The sequence below is a fragment of the Chenopodium quinoa genome, unplaced genomic scaffold (genome assembly GCF_001683475.1).
Source record: "Chenopodium quinoa cultivar QQ74 unplaced genomic scaffold, ASM168347v1, whole genome shotgun sequence".
NCBI classification, from domain to species: Eukaryota; Viridiplantae; Streptophyta; class Magnoliopsida; order Caryophyllales; family Amaranthaceae; genus Chenopodium; species Chenopodium quinoa.
This window is the reverse complement of record NW_018744633.1, coordinates 2,654,428-2,666,651: the sequence shown is the minus strand read 5'-3', so window position 1 is coordinate 2,666,651 and position 12,224 is coordinate 2,654,428. Positions and strand designations below refer to the sequence as shown.

General features: G+C 34.6%; 1 protein-coding gene across 1 annotated transcript; it reads right to left on the bottom strand.

The window, feature by feature from the left end:
• Positions 1-7,347: 7,347 nt before the first annotated feature.
• Positions 7,348-8,517, bottom strand: LOC110700965 (uncharacterized protein DDB_G0286175-like). The gene has a single exon (XM_021878530.1). It carries the CDS (start codon positions 8,293-8,295, stop codon positions 7,531-7,533), a length of 765 nt encoding a protein of 254 aa, XP_021734222.1. The 5' UTR covers positions 8,296-8,517; the 3' UTR covers positions 7,348-7,530.
• Between the last annotated feature and the right edge of the window lie 3,707 nt (positions 8,518-12,224).

The following is a 12,224-nucleotide window of genomic DNA, read 5'->3' as shown; positions in this document are numbered from 1 at the left end:
TAATCCGCTAGGATGTGAAGACCAGCCCAAGGCCCATTTAAGGAGATTTGGGTCGAAAGATAGGATACTTGGTCCCAAAATTGTTGTGATATGGATTTTTTTAATGGCCCATTACACGAGTTCCTGCTATTTCAGAGGCCCAACAATCAGCATTCATCTCATTGTTAAGCCATTGCCCACCATTTTTTTTTACACATAATTAGATTGATAAATGTGTTTTTAAGATTATTGCCAAATAAAAAAGGATAGTGATAGAATATAGGATTATTATTCTAGATATTATGTTATCGTTGGATATATTTTGTATATTTTGTGTAATTATCTTTTGAGATTTCCTAACGTGATTAGGACTCACACTTGTAACCCTATATATTGAGATCAATGGAATCGACTCTAAGCTGAGGAGTTTCATATTATCTAACATGGTATCACAACTTTAGGTTTCGATCCAGCTTTCGCAAATTTTTATTTTTTCGCTGCCATCCCTGTCTTCTTTGTCTTCTTCCCACGGCAAGTCTAACCTTGGTGCATCTGTCTTCTTTCCACTACCTTAATTGATTTATTAATCAATTCATACTTTGCTCCCAATTCTTTTCTTTGTAATTTCATTGGTGTACCTACTTTCTTACTGCCAACATGGGCAAAGATGACGAGAGTTCCACTTCTTCTTCTTCTGACTATCATCCAGCTTTAGGTGTAAACAATATCAAAAACGTTTTCCCTCTTATTCTTGATCGAGAGAAAGTACATTACTCTAATTGGGTTGAGTTATTTGAGTGTCATGCCCACGCATACGATGTTCTTGATCACATTGACTCTAAAACACCTAAACCGACAGATTTATCAGATAACATGTGGAAACGCCTTGACTCTATTGTCAAGAACTGGATATATGGCACAATATCTAAGGATTTACTTGAAACGGTTATAGAAAAAGGGGCTACGGCTCAGCAAATTTGGGATAAACTCAAGGCAATTTTTCAAGACAATAAAACTACTAGAGCCGTATATCTTGAAAATCAATTCAACGCCTTGCATCTCTCCAATTTTTCAGATATTTCTTCATATTGCCGTGAATTGAAGAATTTAAAACATCAATTGGCCAATGTTGATCAACCGGTGTCGGAGCAAAAAATGGTGATTCGCTTGGTCTCGGGACTTACCAATACCGACTTCGATACAGTGGCTGCAATGATTCAACAGACGGAACCCATGCCTTCTTTTGAAACTGCCAGATCCCGTCTTTTGCTTGAAGAATCTCGTAAAGCAAACGACACAAGTACTCCGGCTTCTTCTTTTGTAGCACAAACCGGAGCACCAACCCAGTCCGGAACTCCTGCCCAGTCGACATCCCAGCAGCAGCAGTCGACTGGCCGTGGTGGCGCACCACCTGGTCGTGGCAGGGGCCGTGGCAAGGGGAGAGGCAGAGGTCGAGGTCGAGGGACACCACAACAACAACAACAATATCAACAGCAACAACAAGATGCTCCTCAATGGGGCGCCCCTCAGCAGTGGGCCGGCCCACAAAATCAGGCCCAGCAAGCCCCCCCTCAATGGGGTCAATCACCGTACCCACATCCTCAGCAGTGGGCTGGGCCGCGTCCTGCTAATCCAATGCAGCAGCAACGACCTCAACAACAAGCCTATAATTCTGGGCCACCACAGCAGTCACAACCCGGTTATGCTAATTCAAACTCGGAGTATGGCCCAACCATGACACCGACAGAGCTAGGCAATGCGTTTGCAACGATGGGATTTCAAAACTATGATCCATCTTGGTACATGGATTCCGGAGCCTCGTCTCATATGACAAACAATGCCGGTAATCTCTTACCCCTATTTAATTTAAGCACTTCTAATTATATTCAAGTGGGTAACGGTCAACGCATTCCAATAACGGGTTATGGTCACTCTAATATTGCAAATAAATCTCTTACCTTACGTGATGTTTATTTAACTCCCCAAATTATCAAAAATTTAATTTCTGTTAGAAAATTACTTCTGATAATTCCGTGTCTATTGAGTTTGATCCCAATGGTTTTTCTGTGAAGGATCTTCGAACGGGGAAACTAATAACCAGATGCAATAGTACCGGGGACCTTTATCCAGTGACCACAACACCATCAGCTTGTCTAGCCACCTCTCTCACAGCTTTGTCTCCAACCACATGGCACAACCGCTTAGGACATCCCGGGGCACCATCTTTTAACTTTCTTAGGAGTAAAAATTTGATTGATTGTAATCAGGAGCTTTCACTCCAATTTTTGCGTAGGTTGTCAATTAGGAAAACATACTCGTTTTCCGTTTTATAATTCCAATAGCACTACTATTTCTCCTTTTGATATTATTCATGCTGATTTGTGGACTTCTCCTATCCGTAGTGAAAAGGGTCACAAATATTATTTAGTGCTTTTGGATGATTTTACTCATTATGTGTGGACCATTCCTCTTATGTATAAGTCTCAAGCCTATCAAACCTTTCTTAATTTTCGACAATATGTTCTAACTCAATTTGAACGCCCTATAAAATCCTTTCAAAGTGATCATGGTCGTGAATTTGATAACGACCCGTTCAAATTATTTTGTGTCAAAAATGGAATGGTTTTTCGCTTCTCATGTCCTCACACTTCTTCTCAAAATGGCAAAGCCGAGCGCATGATTTGAACTCTTAACAATGTTAAGCGTACATTATTGTTTCATGCCTCTCTTCCTCCTTCTTTTTGGCATTATGCCTTGGAGACATCTACTTATCTATTAAATATTCTACCTACCAAAACTCTCAATCACATTACTCCGTCTCAAGCTTTATTTGGGGTTGTTTCGTCTTATATCCATCTTAGAGTTTTTGGGTGTCTTTGTTTCCCAAATTTATCGGCAACCATGCCTCATAAGCTTGCCCCTCGATCCACCCCATGTGTCTTTTTAGGCTATCCTTCTGACCATAGGGGATATAGGTGTATGGATATTACTACTAGAAAAATTATAATCTCTCGCCGCGTCACTTTTGATGAAAACACATTTCCTTTTACAAATATTTCTAGTTTTCAATCTCATGATTATGATTTTCTAGCTTCTGATGATCCATCACCATTGTTGCAACATTTACATCACAAACCCCGTACACAGCCCACATTGCAGTTGGGCTGCGGCACAACCCCACATATCGCAAGTGGGCTGCGGTCCACTCTGCCTCTCCTCCAAAACCCAGCACACGCTGGAAATCCAGCGGGCCAGCCAGCAACCCAACTGGGCAGCCCCAGTCAGCCAGCACACGCTGGAAATCCAGCGGCCCAACAACCCATTTCTGCCCCACACTCACCTCCTAGCCCACCTCACTCAAATCAGCCCAACACCCTTATTTCACCAACTGACCCAATCACTCCAACACCCACATCACGCCCATACACACCTCCACCTCTTCGAGGCCACACACCTATTATTCCGACTACTCCTCCGCCTCTTTCACCTCAAATGCAAACAAGGTCTAAGCACGGAATAATTAAACCCAATCCCAAATATGGCTTATCTACCACCATTCGATCCCCACTACCTAAAAATCACAAACAAGCCCTTTCCGACCCAAATTGGAATGCTGCGATGCATGATGAATATAGTGCTTTAATTGAAACAGGGACATGGGATTTGGTTCCAAGGCCTACGGGGGTGAACATTGTTAATTGTATGTGGCTATTTCGTCATAAATTAAAAGCTAATGGTGATCTTGAAAGACACAAAGCTCGTTTAGTTTGTGATGGCAGGTCTCAAATTGAAGGTGTTGATTGTGATGAAACGTTTAGTCCGGTTGTTAAGCCGGCCACTATTCGAACGGTGTTGAGCTTGGCTATGGCTCGTAAGTGGTCTATTCACCAACTTGATGTGAAAAATGCTTTTTTGCATGGTGAATTGAATGAGTGTGTGTATATGCATCAACCCCCTGGGTTTGTTGATAAGAGATTTCCAGGATATGTTTGCAGACTTCGCAAAGCTCTATATGGCCTCAAACAAGCTCCAAGGGCTTGGTACCAGCGTTTTGCTAACTATCTTTTGCAGATGGGGTTTGTCATTGCTAAAATGGATAATTCTTTATTCATCTTCCGGCATGGGAATGATATGGCATATTTGTTTCTATATGTTGACGATATTGTGTTGGTTACTTCCTCAGATAAACTACGTGAGAATATTATTTCTCATCTACCGAACGGGTTTCCGATGACTGACTTAGGTCCTTTGAATTATTTTTTGGGTATTGCTGTTACACGTACACCTTCATATTTGTTTCTGTCACAGCAAAAATATGCACAGGAAATTCTTGAACGTGCAGGTATGAGCAGTTGCAAACCTGCACAAACTCCAGTGGATACTCAATCCAATCTAAGTGCAGATGCTGGACCCCAGTTTCATGATCCAACACTCTATCGCAGTCTTGCAGGTGCCTTACAGTACCTCACTTTTACTCGCCCTGATATAACTTATGCAGTTCAGCAGGTCTGTTTATTCATGCATGATCCCAGAGTGGCTCATTATGATGCATTGAAGTGAATTCTGCGATACATTCAGGGTACCATTGATCATGGGTTACATTTATATCCTTCGGCTCCTAAAAACTTGATTACATATACTGACGCAGATTGGGGCGGGTGTCCAGACACTCGTCGCTCCACTTCCGGTTACTGTTGTTTTTTGGGTGACAACCTTATTTCTTGGTCATCTAAGCGTCAGCATACTCTCTCCAAATCAAGTGCAGAGGCAGAATACAGGGGCGTCACAAATGTTGTTTCTGAGGCATGTTGGCTCCGCAACCTTCTTTTAGAGCTACATTGTCCTCTCTGGCAGGCTACTCTTGTTTATTGTGACAATGTCAGTGCAATCTATTTATCTCACAACCCCGTACAACACCAACGCACCAAGCACGTCGAAATGGACATTCATTTCGTTCGGGAAAAGGTGGCGTTGGGGCATGTACGGGTATTACACGTTCCTTCTCGGTATCAGTTTGCAGACATTTTCACGAAAGGCCTACCCCGACAACTATTTATGGATTTCAGGTCCAGTCTCAGCGTACGTCCTCCTCCCGCTACGACTGTGGGGGTGTGATAGAATATAGGATTATTATTCTAGAAATTCTGTTATCGTTGGATATATTTTGTATATTTTGTGTAATTATCTTTTGAGATTTCCTAACGTGATTAGGACTCACACTTGTAACCCTATATATTGAGATCAATGGAATCGACTCCAAGCTGAGGAGTTTCATATTATCTAACAGATAGTTTTACAGTTTAAGTATTAAAAAATGATAACTAATGTTGATATAAGCATTTGGCAAATACTATGTACGGGTTAGTTATATACTTATATAATATAATTACGTAGAACACAGGTTAGTTATATACTTATATGACATGAACGGGATATTATATACTACGTATGTACGATTAGAGCCCTTGGAGGCTTAAGACATTTCGTCAATACAAATACTACCTCTGTTACAAGTTATGTTCTACGATTTGACATAAAGCAGAGAGAGAAATGTCTAATCGTTGCACATAACCTGTAACGGAGGTAGTAGAACAAATTTCATGGTTTCAACCCTTTAGAGAAGCATAGTTCGAGAAGACTATTACAATCATTCTTGTACTTTATCCACCTCATTATATCCAAATTTCTTATGAAATATCCGGTCAATCTTTCACCCATGTCCAAAAGTTATGAAACTTCAAATAAATTGAATTAAAATTAGTATTCACTAGATGAAGCCCGTGCGATGCACGGTTTGTTAGCATTTTAAAAAAAAAAAAATATTTTTCATATTTATGTTATTAAAATTGTTATTATATTAGTTTAAAAATATTAGAATAAAATTCCTAATCTCAAAAGAAAATATTTTGTATTTAATTAATTTAAACTTTAAAATCTCATTCGTCAATTTTGCTTACGTGGCATTTGAATTATTTAATTGTAAAATAAATTAATAATCTCTTATTTAATTGGTTACAACTTAAATTTATAATCCTACGTGGCGCGCTAAAAAAATTAAATCCTACGCGGCTCTCTAAAAACTCGGGGAAAAACTCCCTTTTATATATATATATATTAGATTTGCAAGATACATGTGATATTATTGGAAATAAATAATTAAAAACTACAAACTAGGTTTTAGGGTATAAAAAGTAAAGCATATGATTACTATGTCAATCTTGACAACATATAATAGTCAGAGAGAGTAGTTCATCATGGCAAAACTTGTAGTTTTTCCTCAAATTACAATTATTCTCTAAGATTAGAAAAAACTTGTGATATTTTGAATGTTGCAACTAATTTAAAGGCTACTTTATGATAAAAGTGTGTTTAGTTCAACTACAATTGACTAAACTTAATTTTATTTTAATTAAAACGATCGATCTACATATAGTTTTGAATCAGCTGGAACATTATGAAGTTTCTAACATACTACCACAAGTCTACAACTACTATTATCGTTATCGTCGTCATCAAGAAGAAACAGCATTAATAATAACTGTAACAACACATAATCAAAACGAACTCATAAATCTTACCATTAGAATTAGAACACCCTAATGGGCATATGCAACACGTTCATTAACTACCCTCAAGACTAATAAAACACTTCTTTAGATTTTTTTTATGTTCGGTGGGGTTTTTTCTAGGGGTTACTTATTCAGGGTTTACTCAATCGCTCAGGGATTACTTATTTAGGGTTTACTCAGTCGGTCAGAGGTTACTTATCCAAGTGGTCAGACCACACTGTAATGTAACTTCAGAATAAGTAACCTCGGCCACATGGTATATATGGCAAACCACATATAAAAATTTGTGTATAATGTATGGGTTCGTTCTGAATGATCAATTCAAACTAAACAATGAATTGAAAGAGATCGATGTCGCTACGCCGCTCGAGTATGCTTAAAAAAAGTTCTAGCTTTGCCTAAAACTTTACTGACATTGCATTACCTAGCTTATACATACCAGTTATAGCAACTTTGAAATTTTTATATCTCAGAAATAATACATCAAAGTTGCATATAATATGAACCGGAGGTATTACATGCTTTAATTACTTTTGAGAGAACAACACTACTACTAGATAGTAGATTAGTAGATAGTGTAGTGTTACGATGGCATAATGCAGGTGATTAATAAGTGATCACATGATTAATTCATACTAATTAAACTACATGTAAGATCGGATCAACATACGATATATATATTCAATATCACTCTATATTCATCCAAAAACAATATATAAACATTTTTTCATATAAAAAATAAAAAATAAATAAAGAGTTAGGTATAATTTATATGTACAACATTAACCAAAATAAACCATATATCATGATGCATGCTAAACTTTTCATTAAATTAGCATCATATACATAATCACATAATAAAAAAATATTGATCACTCTAGATCACCAACCAAAAAGCTACCCTAAAATTAAAACCTTTCTAAAAAAAAAACTACTTATGTGCTAATTTTTTTTTAAAGAAAACTATAAATACATTTTTTCATTATTTTAGCTTGATTTGTATCCATTCCAATCTCAATAACTTAGAAGTAGGAGAAGCTCTCATCTTGTGCTCGGAAATCGTTTCGAGTTTTGGAGACCATCCTTGATCTTTAGCCCTAACAAGTTGTTCATATTGTTTTTGCAACTCCGGTGTTGTACATATAAGTGTATTATTAGGACTATTAGATGGACTATTATTATTATTATTATTATTATTAGCAGTAATAATCCTAGTAATAAACTCAGGTACAACCTTAATCATAAGTACTCTACCATCTTTATCCTTAATATACTCAAAAGGACTTTTATTACCATTGTCATTACCACCACTAAACAACTTACAATAACTATTATTGTTACTTTTATTACTAGGGCAACTACTAATAATATTGTTATTGTTACCGTTGTTGTTAGGAGAAGGTGTTGAGAGGGACTGCAAGGAGGCCGCGGAGAGGGGTGGTCCACCACGAGGAAGGCGGTCAAGGGGGAGGACAAAGTATGTACGGCCAGCCACGAGGTAGTCGTGGATGGCTAGGACTGGGATCGGACGACCTAGAATGAAGGAGTCTGCGTGACACACAACACAATCCGGAAACTCAAACATGATCTCTCCTGCTTTGATTTTTGTACGCCCTTTTAATACTTTTGTGTTACCTTCACATAATATAAGCTTTATTCTTGGATTTGTACATAATAATAACAATGAAGCTCCTCTAAAACATGATATTGTTGGATTAAATTTGGTTAATATTTCTAAATTAACCATTTTTTTTAAGAGATGGTATGAGATTAGGCAATATTTGGGGGGATGAAGAAGAAGCACAAGACAAGATAATATATATATATAGAGGTGGGTATATATATTACATAAGTTTGACTTTAGAAAAAGTCATAAAGTTTAATTTAATTTTAATTATTAAAGTGGGACATATTAATTTAATATTATTGTATAGTATTTGGTAGGAAAAAGTCTAGATTTGTTTTTAGTATATATAAATGAGGTTAATTTTGGGATTAAAAAAGGGACGGTGGTCAGCTATGCCGGCTTTGAAGAGTTATAAGTTGCATGCACTATCACTATTATTTTGAAAGGGATTGGTCGTAAATTAATTCAGATTAGATCAGATTAGATAATCAATCGATAATATGAAAATGATTGTGTGTGGACTGGTCATTGATGTTGTAGCTATCAAGGAAGTTGGATATGTATGATTATGATTAATTGGTTTAGTATAGTCAATTAATTGAGCGACTAAAGTCATCTTAATTAATTATTAATTGTGCTATTTGTCATGTGCTTAGTTGCTTGTTTCGGGAGCGAAAAAATCGACAGCTAATCATGTAGAGGTACTACATGATTAGGGGGTTAATTAAATCTCAACTTTTGAAATAGATAATTAGATACTAATGTTGGATTAATTTATTAATTTGTAAGCAATCACGCATGAGTGTATGAGATGCCAATGTTTTGTCCCTTTAGTGAATGAAGGACATAGGCAATTAAAAGATAAGACTAATTTAAATGGTTTCATAATTATTATTTTTTAACACTTGCTTTAGAATGTTTGATTGTATTGGCTTGGGATCAACTTTCTAACTTATATATAATTCATGTTATAATAGCTTTTTGACGAGAGTAATAATTTAACATTGTTTGCTTAGGTAAAGGATCGAGTTATCCAATTCAACTACTAGTAATTGTCTAAAAGCTTGAATACCGTGAATGAAACAACAAATATACCTTATTTGAATACTAATGCAACTCAAAACTAAATAATCAGAATTTTGAATACCTTGAATATCAAGTTGTACTCTTTAGTCTTTACATGTTCTTTTTATTTATTACTCCATTGTCACGTGAAATAAGATTAATTAGGTTCTTAAAATTAAAATTCATTGAATACATTATTTGACTTATAGGTTACACAGTCTAGTTGAGGTGCCATTACAAGCTAGTGTCCAAAATTTTTAAAAAGGTCAACGATTCTTGTTTCATCAAGTGAGTCAATATTACCAATAATTTTGGAAAATCTTGACTCTCCTTTCTTTAAATTAAGAGCCACTAAGTGTCACGTTTCAATCATTATTCATTGGTATCTTAGTAATAATTGTGTAGGGATGCTTTCCTTAACCTTTTTTCCCTACAAAATTTCCAAGTAATTATTAATATCTAGATAAATTAATAAGTACAATTATATATACGGTAACAAGATAATTTTTTAAAAAGTATTAAAATGGATGACGGATGTATAGAATTATAAAAGTTATAATCCAAATACGGAGTAGTTTGTAACAGACTAATAATTATTAAAAAAAAAGGTACAAATTGTCGAATTAATAATGAATTTTCAAAAAAACTAACATCAATGAATCCACTGATTATTATTGATAAGTGTGTTGTTGTATGAAAGGTTATTTGATGTTAATGATAAAGTGACACAATTGAAAATCATGAATTAAAATGACATGATTCAGTTCATATGCAATTCAAATATCTTTATTGATGGCATTACAACTTGCAAGTAAAAAAAAATAATAACTATAAGACAGTTCTAATGATTTTCTTTCACATCCACTCAATAATTACTAGCACTAGCTCCTGGTAATAAATATTATGAAAATTTTTATACAACAATATTTTTTAAAAAAAGTGTTACTCCTTCCGTCCCTAAATTACATTTCTCTTTCTAGCATTTATTCCTCATATATAGAGAGAAAGAGGAATGTAATTTAGGGACGAAGGGAGTAGTTGATAATCCAAATGGTAATTCGAAAATGATGAATATAGACTACCAAGTATTACCAAAATAGTTAGTTGAATACTTTACCAATCATGTTCCATAATTTCATATGATCAGTTGTTGTTGAAAATAAACTTGCCTGTAATTAGTTTACTTACCCACCACCCCAGATACTTAGAGTTGACCATAATCATCACACCCCACTACTTCATTCACCCCACTTACAAATAATTGATTGTCAAACAATCACCTAAAAAATTATGGACATTTTTATAAAAAAAAATAAATAAATAAATATATATATATATATATATATATATATATATATATATATATAGTTTGCATGTTCGATTATGTGGAACTCCTTGATCTAATATGAGTTATTATAACGATAATTTTGTGCTAGGGACTTGTCATAACTTATAACAACAAAGAAACATATTTTGTATTTACGTAAAATAATATCTTAAACGTACAAGAGAACATGCATTATGTGTATATTCTCTATCATGATTATGATTTATGACTACTGTATAAAATTGGAAGATAAAAATCCGATATTGAATGATTTTGCCCATCTCTGAGATGAAGTTATTAGACTTATCACGACGCTCTTAGAAAACAATGATCAAAAGTAACAAAAGATTAACCACGGGCAGTTTGACTGCATCCCTTAGTAGACTGAAGCACAAGCAGCCCACTATGTAATATGTATGTAGATGCACAAGATACTTGGGAAAGTGATGAAGCTTTATTCATGCGCCTCCTCTTTGCCATTATTAATGGTCGGGCCAAAATGTGTTACAATTTCAATTGAATTGGTGAAACTTAAAACATATAAATAAATGTAAAATAGTATTGATATCATTATGTTTTTTTGGTCAAAAACAATGTCATTTTCGGATTGTATGTTCAATTCAATTAATTCATTCACATGCACAACCCTCCTCTTCTTCTCATCATGGTTATCTGCAAAATTAGGTGCTTGATTGCAGGCCGTTATTGATTCGACCATGACACATTGTATTGGACCTTTACTCTGATCCAAATCCGCTCACGATTATTATCATAGCTTGGCCGGTAAGAAAAAGAACCCTGATGAATCGACATTCTTCACAGGTCAACTCAGTTCATCTTTACAGATTTAAGTGGATTCTATAGTCTAATCTTTACTTGGTTATTAGTTTGAAATTATTTTAGGTTATAACTTATAGTCTATATTTTAGACAATTAATTAATGAGATGATTAATTTCAAACACATTGGGTGTTGATTAATGTAATGCCTAATGCAAGAATTATTATTCTTTCAACACCCTATATAATTTGTTGCCCATTTGTTTATTCTTTCAATAACCATAACAAACAACTCACATTTATTCCACGCGTTATGAAAAATTTATGTTCTTAAACTATTTGCTTGCAAAAAATACACATCAATAACAACTACGAGTACTACAACATTTTTCTAGCATTAAATAAAATAAAATAATTTATTATTATTATTATTATTATTATTATTATTATTATTATTATTTTAAAAAAAGTCTTATAATATTTTTCTCCTTTCATGCGACTTACAAGTGATGTAATGAAAATACGTATAAAAAAAAAGAAAGTGTTAGATTAGTGGGTGAGCATAGCGTATGCATACCACCTACTTTGAGTATAATCCAAACCAACAAAGCCATTTCTAACATTATCATCATTATAATATCATCATGATGTCTAATTATTATTTATATATTTAAATTAAATGGATTTCATAAATCTACAAGAATAAGTAAACTCTCGTAAATACCACGGAGTTTTAAACAAAACAATTACGACTATAAAATAATAAACATATTAATATTTATTATAATAATATATAAACGTACTAAAATGTACGTTTGTGATATAATAGAAAAGTATTAATTGTGTGCGAAACAAAAACACAATTATTAGAGTCAAAAT